The sequence below is a fragment of the Erinaceus europaeus genome, chromosome 12, assembly GCF_950295315.1.
Source record: "Erinaceus europaeus chromosome 12, mEriEur2.1, whole genome shotgun sequence".
Lineage (NCBI taxonomy): Eukaryota > Metazoa > Chordata > Mammalia > Eulipotyphla > Erinaceidae > Erinaceus > Erinaceus europaeus.
Window position 1 is genome coordinate 41,423,874 of NC_080173.1, and position 15,466 is coordinate 41,439,339.

Here is a 15,466-nt window from a genome sequence, read left to right on the forward strand (position 1 = left end):
GAGAATCATGTAGCACTGTTTCACTGTTTGTGAAGTTTTCTGTCTGCAGGTGGAGACTGGAGGCTTGAACCCAGGTTTGTGTGCACTGTAATATGTACACTCAGCCAGTGTACAACTACCCAACCCCTAACTGGTTCCTTTTTAACTGAACATTGCCTATGTCCATGCTATATTGGGTATTGTTATATAGCTTGGTACTTCTCTTTTTCTAAGCTTCTTTTTGCATCTTTGCTTCTGTCTGCTTCCTTCCATTTCCTCTTCCTGCTGGCATGCTGACTGGGTGCTGGGTTCAGGAGGTCAGAAAGTTTTCACAAAGCATGGCTCTCTACCCCAGGGGCCTCTCACAGTTCACGTTGTGGTATTCTAATTAAATGCAAGTAGAGTCACCTCCTCTCAGCACACAGTGCAGTGACATGAGAAAGAGTCCTCTCCTAAAGCTTTTGCCCTCTGTCCTTAGCACTCCTGCCCGACATGATCACCAGGAGACAAGGACACATTGTGGCCATCAGCAGCATCCAGGGAAGAATCAGCATTCCTTTCCGGTCAGCATGTGAGTACTTCCTTGTGTCTTCCACATATGCTGGCATTATTTTTCCCTATTAACAGGAATACACTCACTGTATAGAATCAGACAGTAGAGGAGTGGAGTGCTTGCTACAGAATGTGAAAGACCATCATCAGGATGTGTTTCTCTAAGCAGCATGCCCAAGTTAAAATCCTAGCTTCTCTCCTGGGGCCTGTGTGTGACCCTGGCTATGCTCCCACCCTCACCCCCCAACCAGGCTCACTATCAGTGCTGCCAACTCATGTTGCTGTTTAATTCTCATCTGAAAAATGGAGACTGGGTATTTCCACTGTTGGAGGGGTGCTGGGAATGTTGAGTTACTCTGAATACTGTGGGTAAAGTGCTGGCAGTGGTTGTATCACTACCATCTATCATGTCAATAAGTTGTATTTCCAAACTGTTTGCTACATATGACCAGAAAGAAAGATGAAATCACAGTGTGCACACTGCTTTGTGGTTTATCCCACTTATCTTTCTATGTCAGCAAATACAGATTTACTGGATCCTTTTAAGTGATATATAGTAATTATTAAATGACTCTGACAATTAGTCATTTTCCTTGAGGATATTTTCCCCCTTTGGTCTTTGCCCATTAACAATGATGTGCCCGTCTTACAACATCTAACTATTAAGTGGAAATATTAGAACCAAAAGTTTAAGGCTGTGGAACTGCCTTCCTGTGATTCCACCAACATTTTGAAATTTCATTTCATTCATCTGTCTGCCATAATGTTGCACCAGCAAGCAGTCTAGTTTTGGCATTACCATGTTATTGGGGAAACACTGATTTTACAGGACTATTGTTTCACAGAGGTATAGTTTCACATCACCCCAGGATAGACGTCAGCTCACCCTCTACAAAACCATCCTTCTCCTCCTCTACCACCACAGGGTGCTGGATCCCTAACATCCACCACTACCCACCCTAGTTTTGTTAACAGATTTTTTTTTTTTTTTAAACCACAGCACTGCTCAGTTCTGGTTTATGGTGGTGCTGGGGATTGAACCTGGGACTTTGGAGCCTCAGGCATGGGAGTCTCTTTGCATAACCATTATACTATCTACCCCACCCTGTTTTAACAGTTTTTGTTTTTTTTATTTTGTTTTGTTTTGCCACCAGGGTTATTGCTGGGCCTCCGTGCCTGCACAATGAATCCACTGCTCCTCTAGGCCATTTTCCCTCATTTTTGTTGCCCTTGTTGTTATTATTACTATTGCTGTTGTTGGATAGGACAGAGAGAAATTGAGAGAGGAAGGGAAGAGAGGGAGGGGAGAGAAAGATAGACACCTACAGACCCGCTTCACTGCTTGTGAAGTGACTCCCCTGCAGGTTGGGAGTCAGGGGCTTGAACTGTGATCCTTACGCTGGTCCTTGCGCTTCATGTCATGTGTGCTTAACCTGCTGCCTAATGCCTGGCCCCTATTTTAACATATTTTAAAGGTGATCTCACAATCTGCCCATGTCACTCTTTCTTTGCTCACCCTCTGAAAGGAAGTACTGGCAGCTGCCTGTTGTTGCCCACCCCCAGTGCTGGACACTGCATATTACAGCTGCAGTGCCAGTCAGCTCTGTGACCAGACAGTCACCAGTATCCAAGTGCCTGGATAGAAGTGAAAGTAAACCGTACCGTGTCTGAGATATGGACCCTAGCTTTACTTTTTGATTCTAGTTGTTTGTCCTTGGACAAGGTGTTGGAGTCTGCTTCCTTTCTTATAAAGTGAGAGTTGGGATTAATCTTACATATACAGTAAGGGGCTTTAAAGATGAAATGAGAAAACTGTAGATGAAAGCTTTTTTGTAAATTGCCCATACTTGTCTCTGTGCTTATTATTTTTCTGTTTGCCATCATTCTGTTTCAACTCCATAGCAGAGAGCTGCATTCTAAGATTACTTAAATGATTTGAGAATAAATGCTATATATGCATATGCACAAGTGATAAAGCAAATGAGGTAAAATGCTCATAATAGGTAAATCAAGGTAAAAGATAGGCAGTATTCTTTGTACTAAGTTATTTGCAAACTTCCCTTTTTATTTAACTTCACTGGCTTTTTGCTCCACTTGGCCTGTGACTGTAGTCCGACATGTTAAGTCAGGGTGCTCATAACAACCAGGCTGGTTGAGGCTACTTTAGTTAAAGTTTTCTCAGCTATACGATGCAAGAGCAACCATGTCTCCTTCATACGACTCTCATGAGGACCAAAAGAGATGCCTTAAGTGACATGGAGGGTTTGAGAGGAGGACTGAGCACTGTAGATGGAGGTGATGCCTGTTTAAGTAAGTACATGGCTCCCACACTGCTGCCTTTTGTCCTAAAGACCCCCCAGTGTGGCACGCACAAAGCTGAAATGTCTTTGCTTTTTTGTCAAGACCTCTGGCATGCATGATTCCACTGCTCATGGTAAACTTTTTTTTTTTTTTTTTGGAGAGAGAGAGCTGGAAATTGAGAGGGAAGGGGGATATGGAAAGGGATAGATACCTGCAGCACTGTTTCAATCCTTGTGAAACTACCCCTACATGTAGAGAGACTGGTGGTTTGAACCCAGGTCCTTGCATTCTGTGATACCTGCACTCTACCAGGTGCAGCACCACCCAGTACACTACAAACTTTTAAATTTCAGACAAAGACAGAAAGAGGAGTCATCACAGCACTACTCCATCATTTTTGGAGTTTCCCCTGGTGCTTTGCATAGTCTTATATTGTGCTGGGGTCTTCACCCGTGTGACGACCAGGTGAACTGTCTCCTGACCCCCCACTCCTGTTTTTTGTTTGTTTTTAGAAAAAGAGAAAAGGAGGGATAGAGAGAAAAGTGTGCGGGACAGAGACAGAGACAGGAGACACTACTCCACTATACATGGTGGTCCCTAGTGCCATCTGTGGTGCTCCCATGTGGCTCAGGGCTCAAACTCAGGGCCTTACACATAGCAAAGCAGGTGCTCTACCTGGTGACCTGTCAGGTCTGTATGGCAGCAAGTCATCCAGTTCATGTCATCAGATAAAGAAAGCTGTTGTGGGAAGAATATGTAGTGTGAACTCATTTCTAAAATACAAATAAAAAAACCAGACACGTATAAATTCTGAGAAACTATCACATCTAGGGGTGGAACTAAGGAAGACACTGGATTTCAGTTTTTTATGTTATATCCATCTGTACTATTTGAATATTGTAGCCAGTAGACATTGGATTTTTTTTTAACATTTTTATTGACTTTATTTTTTTGAGATTAAAAAATATTTTATTTATTTATTCCTTTTGTTGCCCTTATTGTTTTATTGTTGTTGTTATTAATGTCATCGTTGTGGCTAGGACAGAGAGAAATGGAGGGAGGAGGAGAAGACAGAGGGGGAGAAAAAGATAGACACCTGCAGACCTGCTTCACCACCTGTGAAGTGACTCCCTGCAGGTGGGGAGCAGGGGGCTCAAACCGGGATCCTTATGTCAGTCCTTGCCTTTGCACCACATGCGCTTACCCATCTGCACTACTGCCTGACTCCCATTTTACCTGTTTTTTTTAACTGTTAAGTTGGAGTAATATCAAACTTAAAGTTACAGAAATAGTATACAGGTCTTCCGTATAGCCTTCTCACAGATTCCACAACTGTTTGTGTTTTATTATATTGCTTTGTCATACTCTATTTATTTATTTAAAATACTTTATTTATTTATTCCTGAGAAATATAGGAGAGAGAAAGAACCAGACATCACTCTGGTATATGTGCTGCCAGGGATTGAACTCAAGACCTCATGCTTGAGAGTCCAATGCTTTACCACTATGCCACCCCCTGGACTCTCTTTATATGTACACAAATTCATATTGATGTATATAAAATTCACTTTTATATTATCTTTATGTATTTATTGGATAGAGACAGCCAGAAATCGAGAAGGAAAAGGGGTGGTAGAGGAGAGAGACAAAGAGATACCTGCAACAATGCTTCACTGCTACAGGGTCCCCGCTTTCTTAGCATCACTGACTCCATCTTGACCTGAACCTGAACCTGTGCAACCATTTTACTTGCCAACAAGTAGATCTTAGTTTTCTGAAATTATTGATTAATCATTGATTGTTGACTGTTTCCATAACGGGTTGTCCTGACCGCAGTAATAGACCACCTTAACCACCGCATGTTTGGCTTCTGTAACCTAGCTTGCTTCCTGCACCTACCCCTATAAATAAGTGTGCTCTACTGAGCTCGGGACTGCACTCTGAGCAGTGCTTTAGTGTAGTCACCAGCCAGCTTAATAAAGACTCAAATTTGACTGAACTGGTCTCAGGTGGTTCCTGACACTTACCCCACAACATCACCACTTGCAAAGCTTTCCTTCTGAGGTGGAAACTGGAGGCTCAAACCCTGGTCCTTGAGCATTGTAACGTGCACTTAACCACTTGTGCCACTACCCGGTCCCTATAAAATTCACTTTTGAAAACTGAAGATATGATACTCTTTAACTGTAAATATTTTGGTGTGACTTCTAAAAACAAAGACATAATTATTTCTCTAAATCAAGAAATTTTAGAGATTATGAATATTTCTATAGTAACTTAACCTAAACTCAGCTTTTAATTTAATTTTTTTATACAGTGCTAGGGGACCAATCCAGGGCCTTAACAGATGTCAGCCTTACAGTCTACCACTGAACTTCCTCCCAAGCCCAATTTTTATTTTATTTTTTTGTGAGACACCAAAGCATTACGATTCCAAGGAGTTCTACCCACTTTATCTTTGTTGCTCTTATGTGTTGTGGGGAATTGAACATAGGGCCTCCCACATATAAGACACATATTCTGCTGCTCCTCAGCCCCTGTAATCATTTTAAAAATATTTATTTATTCCATTCTGTTGCCCTTGTTTTTATTGTTGTAGTTATTATTGTTGTTATTAATGTCATCGTTGTTGGATAGGACAGGGAGAAACGGAGAGAGGAGGGGAAGACAGAGGGGGAGAGAAAGATAGACACCTGCAGACCTGCTTCACCACCTGTGAAGTGACTCCTCTGCAGGTGGGGAGCCTGAGGCTCAAATTGAGATCCTTATGCCGGTCCTTGGATTTTGCGCCACGTGCGCTTAACCCACTGCATACTGCCTGATTCCCCTCTGTAATCATTTTGTCCATTTATTTGGTTTTCTTTCTTTCTTTCTTTCTTTCTTTCTTTCTTTCTTTCTTTCTTTCTTTCTTTCTTTAATAATTTATTTCTTTATTGGGGAATTAATGTTTTACATTCAACAGTAAATACAATAGTTTGTACATGCATAACATTCCCCAGATTCCCATTTAACAATACAACCCCCACTATGTCATTCATCATCTTTCATGGACCTGTATTCTCCCCACCCACCCACCCACCCCAGAGTCTTTTACTTTGGTGTAATACTCCAATTCCATTTCAGGTTCGACTTGTGTTTTCTTTTCTAATCTTGTTTTTCAACTTCGGCCTGAGAGTGAGATCATCCCATATTCAGCCTTCTGTTTCTGACTTATTTCACTCAACATGATTTTTTCAAGGTCCATCCAAGATGGGCTGAAAACGGTGAAGTCACCATTTTTTACAGCTGAGTAGTATTCCATTGTGTATATATACCACAACTTGCTCAGCCACTCATCTGTTGTTGGACACCTGGGTTGCTTCCAGGTTTTGGCTATTACAAATTGTGCGGCCAAGAACATATGTGTACACAGATCTTTTTGGATGGATGTGTTGGGTTCCTTAGGATATATCCCCAGGAGGGGGATTGCAGGGTCATAGGGTAGGTCCATTTCTAGCCTTCTGAGAGTTCTCCAGACTGTTCTCCACAGAGGTTGGACCAATTGACATTCCCACCAGCAGTGCAGGAGGGTTCCTTTGACCCCACACCCTCTCCAGCATTTGCTGCTGTTACCTTTTCTGATGTATGACATTCTCACAGGAGTGAAGTGGTATCTCATTGTTGTCTTTATTTGCATTTCTCTGACAATCAGAGACTGGGAGCATTTTTTCATGTGTTTCTCGGCCTTTTGGATCTCTTCTGTGGTGAATATTCTGTCCAAGTCCTCCCCCCATTTTTGGATGGGGTTATTTGTTGTCTTGTTGTTGAGTCTGGCAAGCTCTTTATATATGTTGGTTATTAAACTCTTATCTGATGTATGGCATGTAAAGATCTTCTCCCATTCTGTGAGGGGTCTCTTGGTTTGGGTAGTGGTTTCTTTTGCTGTGAAGAAGCTTTTTAATTTGATGTAGTCCCATAGGTTTATACTTGCCTTAGTCTTCCTTGTAATTGGATTCGTTTCATTGAAAATGTCTTTAAAATTTATGCGGAAAAAAGTTCTGCCAATATTTTCCTCTAAGTATCTGATAGTTTGTGGTCTAACATCCAAGTCCTTGATCCACCTGGAATTTACTTTTGTATTTGGTGAAATACAGTGATTCAGTTTCATTCTTCTGCATGTTTCAACCCATTGTTTCCAGCACCATTTGTTGAAGAGACTCTGCTTTCCCCATGTAATAGTCTGGGCCCCTTTGTCAAAGATTAGATGTCCATAGGTGTGGGGCCTCATTTCTGGGCTCTCAATTCTATTCCACTGGTCAGTGTGTCTGTTCATGTTCCAGTACCAAGCAGTTTTGGCCCTATAATACAGTTTGAGATCTGGGAGTGTGATGCCTCCGGTTCTGTTCTTTTTTCTCAAGATTGTTTTGACAATTCTAGGTCTTTTCTGGTTCTAGATAAACATTTGTGGCATTTTTTCTATTCTCCTAAAAAATGTGCTTGGGATATTGATGGGGATAGCATTAAATTTGTAGATGGTTCTGGGTAATATATTCATTTTGATGATGTTAATTCTTCCAACCCATGAACATGGAATATCTTCTTTCTTTCTTTCTTTCTTTCTTTCTTTCTTTCTTTCTTTCTTTCTTTCTTTCTTTCTTTCTAACGACAGCACTGCTCAGCTCTGGTTTATGGTGTTGCAGGAGATTGAACCTGGGACCTGGGAGCCACAGGCATGAGAGTCTCTTTGCATAATTATTATGCTATCTCCCCTGCCCTATTTTTTTTTTTTAAGACTAAATGGAAATAACTGTGGGCTTGTTCCAGGCCACATCAGCTAACTCTCCTGACTCTAAATACCTGCTTTTGCTTTTGCTTTTGCAGATGCAGCCTCTAAGCATGCAACCCAGGCGTTCTTTGACTGTCTGCGTGCAGAGATGGAACAGTATGAAATCTTGGTGACGGTGATCAGCCCTGGCTATATCCACACCAACCTCTCCCTCAATGCCCTCACTGCTAATGGGTCAAGATATGGAGGTGAGGCCTGGCTTCTCTTCTGTGAAAAGCTGTTAGCTCTAGTAGAACGTGCTGCTCATTCCTGAGTGATTCTCTGCACCTTTTCATTTGAATATAAGTGTACAAGCTAATATGTGGGTATTTGTTATAACCTACCATCCTTAGCTAGAGTGTCAGCAGCACAGCTCTCAGAGCACAGCCCTGGAGGTCAAGACTTTAAGGGCAGGAAAGGAAGTCCTCAGGCCAAAATGCTGCCAAACTTGCAACTAACCTGGCTTCAGTGAAATAGAGTTAACCTCTTAGGAAGTAGAGGTTACATGGCCCATAGGTTCCCCACCCACAGTTACTTGAGAAATGACTGGCTTTGGGGTCCTTCCAGCAAGAAGACCCCAGCTCTGTGGGAATACAAGTCTCAGAATCACTAGTGGCAATCAACCTGAGACAGACTGAGTCACACCACTCAGAGCCCAGTTTAAGGGTTTGAGCCCCACAGAGACAAGTCAGCCTCTGCCTACATGCCAGTGCTATGGGAGGGGCTGTGCTTTCCTTCCTGCAGCATTGCCAGGCTATGCCCTGCCTCTAGATATGCTCTCTTAAGGCCTGCACTGTACCTCCTGTGCTAGCCTGGCCTGAGATTGCCCACAGCAGACAGCATTAAGAGGAAGGGGACAGAAAGCTTCACAGTGTTTCCACCTAGAAGAATTTTTTTGTTTATAATTCCTGTTGCATTGAAAAATAAGCCTTAGTTTTCAAAAACACATTGAAGACAAACTCTGAGGAAGCTCAGCCATTTTGGGTAAACTGGTAAGTGTTTCAGGCAGTCTGTGCTAGGGGCCTCTTCTCTGTGCTGCCAGTGGGCCCTGTCTTCAACAGGATTATCATATCACCAAGGAAGAAGGAACCTCAGTTACTATTAACCAGCCTAACAGTTCCTGAGTTCCTGAAGCCCTGCCTTCTTGTGCCTAAAACAAGCCCAGGATTGTTTTGTGCTGTGTACAGTCAGCACCTGACATGGGGAGATGTGATGTCTGTTCCTGTCTGCCTTGCTCCTACTTCAGTGAGCATGTGGGGATCACAGTCTTCTTCCTCTCCTGTCTGATAATCCTAAAGCCAAGCTGCAGGAGACAAGGCTGACTGCCCAGCATCCTTTGCTTGTTTGAGCAGGTAGAAAAGTTCCTGAGGCAAGAAGGTGGGGCTCTCTTCAGCTGCAGAAGGGCTGGATCACTCTTCTGCCTTTGTCAGAAACATGAGGCAGATGTAATGGTGTGGGCACTGACACTGACATTGGGCACTGTCTTCTGTGCTGCCCATATTTCCTTTGCCCCCACACACTGATCCAGTGTGGTTTTTCACTGGAAAACAGGAGAAGTAGAGGAGGTACACACCACTTGCCTTCTGACAGGCTGTGGGACACCCAGCAGAACCACCAGAGGTCCTGTCAGCTGCTGTCTTGAGAAACGGCCATCAGCTTCCACACTCACTTTTCTTTTGTTTTATTTTAGTTATGGACACAACCACAGCCCAGGGCCGAAGCCCTGTGGAAGTGGCCCAAGATGTTCTCAATGCTGTGAGAAGGAAGAAGAAAGATGTGATCCTGGCCGACCTCTTGCCTTCCTTGGCCATTTACCTGCGAACTCTAGCTCCTGGGCTTTTCTTTAGACTCATGGCCTCTAGGGCCAGGAAGGAGCAAAAATCGAAGAACTCCTAGTACTGGCAGAGCTGCCGGGGCAGGCGGCGCCTAGTGGGGCTGCCTTACGGGATGGCTGCATTTGCTGAGACATTACTGGACACTTGTGTTGTCTCAGGGGTGGGAAAATGAGATGCACTTTCTCCTGAAGAAATGGAACCAAAAAGGCAATCAAATTCTCAGAGGTGAGGAATAATGATGGAGCTGGGTTTTAACTCGAAGATGATGACGATGAAATAAATGAAGGTAACATTAAGAGTCTTGGCCCTCAAGAACTGAAAGGACCACACTTCCTTTGAATCCTAGTCTCTATCTCAAAAATTTCCAGTCCTGAAATCAGAAGCCATTCTCACCTCACTGGCTTGTTCTCACATCTGCAGCATCCACCTCCAGTTCGCAAGGGGGAGGACTGTAGTTGTGATTTTTAAGTTATTCACAGACCTCTACAGAGTCCCAGTGTCTCAGTCAGCCTAACAAATGGACTGACGTGATTGGTCATTTGATCCAGTCTGTGGCCCCAGTTTAGTCCCTACAAAAAATTACTCAGGTTCTCTGTTGACTCCCTTGGCCTTGCCCTTGAGAGGGCCCAGGCACGCCTCCAAACAGATGAACTTACTATGGAGACAGCAGCCAAAAATGAGGGAAATCCCATGTGGTCCGGTGTCTCCTCTAGAAAATGAGACTGTGTGGCCCTGGAGGTGGCACAGTGATAAAGCTTTGGACTCTCAAGCATGAGGTCCCAAGTTCGATCCCTTGGTAGTACATCTGCCAGAGTGATGTCTGGTTCTTTCTCTTTCCTCCTATCTTTCTCATAAATAAATGAATAAATATAACAATAAGGGCAGCAAAAGGGAAAATAAATAATAATGAAAAATTAAAAAAAAAACAAAAAAAATAAATAAATAAAATCTTAAAAAAAAAAAAAGAAAGAGAAAATGAGGCTGAGCCCACTTAGGTGGTGAATAGCACTACAGTAGCATCTGCTCCTTTCATGGGAAGAATTTATTAGCCTCGACAGTGGAATATAGCCAGAAAGAATGCCACTTCCACCATTCTGACATGTTAGAAATGGCTGGAGGTCTCTGAGTATATCAACTTCATATCCACAGCTTAGAGCAAAACTTCCCATCATTGAAGCTGACAATGAGCATCATGGTTCCACTGAGTTGGAATAAAATTCTCTTAACATCATATTGGCATCATATACACTGTCTTAATGCATCTTTAAATTTTATTTATTAATGATAAAGTTGGGAGAGAGAGAGAGAAAGAACCAGACATCACTCTGGTACATGTGCTGTCAGGGATTGAACTCAGGACCTCATGCTTGAGAGTCTAGTGCCTTAGCCACTACGTCACCTCCCAGACCACTGTCCTAATGTATTTTAAATGGATCTTTACAGATAAAAATAGCCAGTGCTAGCACATAGTCTGGTGTTGGAGGCTTTTAAGTGTCCAGAAGTAGGAGGATGAGGGTGGGTAACTATACTTGGTGGCCTCCCAGCCCCCAACAGGGCCTGGACATTTCAGGTACCTGTAGTTGACATGCGGCTGAAGACATGATGATAGCACTTCACTTCACATAAACTGCTTCCCACCTGACAAAAATATAGACTGTGTTCATACTAGAGATGGGAACAGCTGGAGTTGAGACAGCAGTAGCAGCTTAGCAGAGCTCAGCTAAACCTTAGTCTGAAGATGAACAGAACTGCCAGTAAATGGCAGCAAGAGAGAGCTGCCTCTCTAAAGGGGAACAAGAGTGTCTCCTTGGACTGTTGACTGGCTGGCCCCTTCGGCAGGTCCCATGTTAAGGTGCTTCCTTTCATCTCCCTGAATTAATGAGGATTGCAGATTAAGCAGCTACATCATCATCAAAAGACAGCCATCTGTGTAGTAGAGGTGGTTGACTTGCGGGTCATTTTGATAGTAGTGGAGGCCCAGTAAACCCTGACTCACAGCTGACAAGCCCAGCTGCCACTGGATGTTTATTACCTCACATACTTAAATATTTTATTATTTCTAGAACTTATTTTGAGAACTTTATATTCCAAGACAAAAATAGAAAATAATGTAACAGGTGGGGGTGGATAGCATAATGGTTATGCAAAGAGATTCTCATGCCTGAGTTTCCAAAGTCCCAGGTTCAATCCCCTGCACTATAAGCCAGAGCTGAGTAGTGCTCTGGTAAAAACAAAAGGGGGGGGGGGGGAGGGCAGGCGGTGGTGCACCTAGTTAAGTGCACACATTACAGTGTAGGACCCAGGTTCAAGCCCCTTGTTCCCACCTGTAGGGGGGAAGCTTCATGGTGAAGCAGAGCTGCAGGTGTCTCTGTTTCTCGCACCCTGTTGATTTCTCTCTTTCACTATCCAATAAATAAATAAAACATTTAAAAAAGAGAAAATAGTGTAACAAACAGAACCACTAAAATCTAGCTAGAGGTTGTACAGTCACTACAACACTGAACTTAAAAGCATGAGGTCCTAAGTTAGATCCCCAGCGCACCGTGTGTTCCAGAGTGATGTTCTGGTGTGTATATTCATGTTAATAAATCATTTTAAATATTTAATATAATATAGTCTTAAAAATAGAAAAAGGGTTGGTTTAGAAAATTAACTTTTGGGGAGTCGGGCCATAGCGCAGCGGGTTAAGCGCACGTGGCGCAAAGCCCAAGGACCAGCATAAGGATCCCAGTTCAAGCCCCCGGCTCCCCACCTACAGGGGAGTTGCTTCACAGGCGGTGAAGCAGGTCTGCAGGTGTCTTTCTCTCCCTCCTCTGTCTTCCTCTCCTCTCTCCATTTTCTCTCTGTCCTATCTAAATAACAACAAGAGCAACAAAAAGGAAAATAAATAAATAAATATGTTAAAAAAAAAGAAAATTAACTTTTGGGAGTTGGGCGGTAGCGCAGCGGGTTAAGCGCACGTGGCACAAAGCACAAGGATCGGCGTAAGGACCCTGGTTCGAGCCCCGGCTCCCCACCTGTAGGGGAGTCGCTTCACAGGTGGTGAAGCGGGTCTGCAGGTGTCTATATCTTTCTCTCCCCTTCTCTGTCTTCCTCTCCTCTCTCCATTTCTCTCTGTCCTATCCAACAAGAACGACATCAGTAACAACAACAGTAATAACTACAACAATAAAAAGACAACAAGGGCAACAAAAGGGAAAATAAATAAAATAAAAGAAAGAAAATTAACTTTTAAATTAAATAAAATCTAGCTAGACTGGGCAGGGCTAGATACCATAATGGTATGCAGAGTGACTTGTGCCTGAAGCTCCAAAGTCCCAGGTTCAATCCCCTGCACCACCAAAAGCCAGAGCTGAGCAGTGCTCTAGTAAAAATAGTAATAATACAATCTAGCTAGATCAGCTGTCTTCCAAAGGCAAAGTCAAGGCCCAGCCACTCTGGGCCTCAGCAGTCAGGTATTAGATGTACTTGCACCACAAACAGTTGTTCTTTGGAGCTTCAGAGGTAGGGAAAGGACTTGTGGTCTTTAATGTCTACATAGTGCCTGAAGCCATGTATCTGAAGTTCAGACAACACAGGTTCAGATTACAGTGAGCCTGCTGAATAGCTGTGGCATGAAATATGGCCACTGCACTTCCTGAGAATGGCTCAGAGAAGTAAACTGGGACAGGAGATGCTGCCTCCAGGGCTGGTGCTGCTCGTCCATGCTCTCTTTTGTGTGGAAGGCTTGTCTTCCCACAAGTACTGCAGGGGTGGGGTTGAGACAGGATTCTGAACTGGTTTGTCTTCAGATAAAGTTCAGATACTTTGTTCAAATCTTCCTGGTGCTTCACTGGTCCTAAAGCAAAAGCAGGTTCTCTTGTGTTTCCTGTCAAAATCAAGAGACAGAACTTTTGTTTTTCCAGACAGAAGCCTTGACCACCTGTGCAGTGTCAAACAGCTGTTGCACTACCAGAGGAACTTCCTCTCTCCTCAGGGGCCTACAGCTGCTGGGACAGCTGTGAACACTTGGGAGGGTGCTCGCTAACAAGGAGAGGACTACAAGCTGCTTAGGGTCTGCTCTTGGTTATCTCTGAAATATGGCCGGGGACATGTCCCTTGCAAGATCTAGTTCATGAAATAGCACACAGGGCCTACATGTGTGAACCTGAACAAGGGTGCCCAGCTGACTTGGTCTCAGCTGGCCATTACTGACCACTCTTTTTTCAAGGAAGTGGCACATGTCCTTGAAGATGAGCAGCACCTATTGGTTAGCAGCATCTAGATGTTCCCATCTGGCAAACAGATGAATCAGTGTCCACAGAGGAGACATTCAGAAATAGGTGTGTCTGTTCCTCCCAGCCAAGGCAGAGGCCAGGATACAGAAGGCCTAATCTGGGGCCCACAGCCACACCACATCCTGTGTCTCTCTAGCTACATGACATGGAACTGAGATGGCATTTCAGGATCTAGTCTTGTCTACCCAACAAGAATCACTTTGTTCTGTGCAGCCAGAGCTGGCCCTTTTGACACCTGGCTTCTGTTTCGGGTGAGGACTCCTCAGCTGACCTGAGGCCACTGCTCGTCTGCCTCTAGCAGCCTCCCCTTGAAATCTGATTTGCAGGCAGAACACTGGGATCCCCTTCCAATTCCAGGCTGATTACAAAACACCTCCCATTCTCACCCACAGGACTGAGTCAGCAGTCAGCTGGAAGGGTCATGAACACAGCAGTTAAGGCAGGGTTTGTATCTGGAATTACTACTAACTTAGTAATTTCCAGGCTGCCAAATCAACAGCAGTGACACCCTATACCATCCTTCCAACCAGCATTCCAATGAGCAAGTCTTCTCTATGGCCCTTGGAACTAAGTTACTTTCTCTTTGGGACCATAGTCTTTCTGGAAATCTTAATAGCTCTGGATCTCCCCTATAAGTGACTCAACCACCCTTGACATCTTCCCTTCCTGGTTGTATCTTAAGGTCTATCAGAAGGAAGTGTTGTGCAGCTCTTTGGGGGTTAGCTAAGCAGAAGCCAGGGGAGGCTGCCACTGAGGGCAGGTAATGACTGTCCACTTCTCCAGCGCTGTAGAGGAAAGAGGAGACTTGGCTCTTGATGTGTATGGAGGGTGGAAGAGACAACTGGAGATGTTGCAGAGGGTTGGTGGTCTCTTCCCTCAACCTAGTGCTTGGGGTGGAATAGCCTATATGGCTTCAGTGTTTTTTTAAACCAGGGCACTGCTCAACTCTGGTTTATGGTGGTGCGGGGAACTGAATATGAGACTGTAGCCTCGGGCATGAGATTCTTTTTTGCATAACCATTATGCTATCCCCACCTGCTTTGGTGCTTTATAAATCTTAGAGCTAGCGAAATAGCTTTGGATAATGAGCTGCTTTGCCATGTGCAGGACTCAAGATCAGGCAATGGAAGCTTTGGTGTTGTGACCTTTTTCACTCTGCCACTTTTTAATCTAAAAAAAAGAAAAAAAAACCTTATGGGTCAGTAAAAGAGCTCCTGTGGCTGGTGCACTGCTTCACCATGCACAAACCTAGTCTCCACTGTGTTAAAGGAAGATCCAATGCTGTGGTCTCTTCCTCTTTCACTGCCTATCTGGAAAAAAACAAAAACAGCCCAGAGCAGTGATGTTCCTCTTCCAGTCCCTCCCATCCCTTAAAAAAAAAAAAAAAAAAGTTGGTTCTAGCATCTGATTTACGTCCTAATCAGAATCTTAGATGATGCATGCATGGTTCCAGGTGTTCTATCTGTGGGCCTGCTTAGAAACTCAGTGGCCTGTAGTCTTATCGCCCTGTCTTTCCTTACTTAGGGGAGAAATAAACAGACTGGTGGGGAGAGGCCCACCAGGTCTCCCACCTCAACCAGAACCCTGCTGCTGCTGCTGCTGCTACAAATAGTGACATGTGGGTGCTGACCCCCGCCTCCACCTCCACACATACCGCCAGCTGGAGAACCAGCCAGAGAAGCCCACGGCAGCAGCTTTGGAATGGAACACGAGACACC

General features: G+C 44.1%; 1 protein-coding gene across 4 annotated transcripts in view; it reads left to right on the top strand.

Annotated features, from left to right (window-relative positions):
* DHRS7B (dehydrogenase/reductase 7B) overlaps positions 1-9,767 on the top strand; it is a 59,798-nt gene extending 50,031 nt beyond the window's left edge. For 3 of the 4 annotated variants that reach the window (XM_060203268.1, XM_060203266.1, XM_060203267.1), the window contains 4 exons: positions 36-74; positions 458-550; positions 7,693-7,845; positions 9,327-9,767. In XM_060203268.1, the coding sequence (XP_060059251.1) occupies positions 36-74; positions 458-550; positions 7,693-7,845; positions 9,327-9,532 (491 nt within the window). In that variant the 3' untranslated portion in view covers positions 9,533-9,767. The remainder of the gene's footprint in view (positions 1-35; positions 75-457; positions 551-7,692; positions 7,846-9,326) is intronic. The other variant, XM_007529671.3, reaches the window with a different exon arrangement.
* Positions 9,768-15,466: the final 5,699 nt, after the last annotated feature.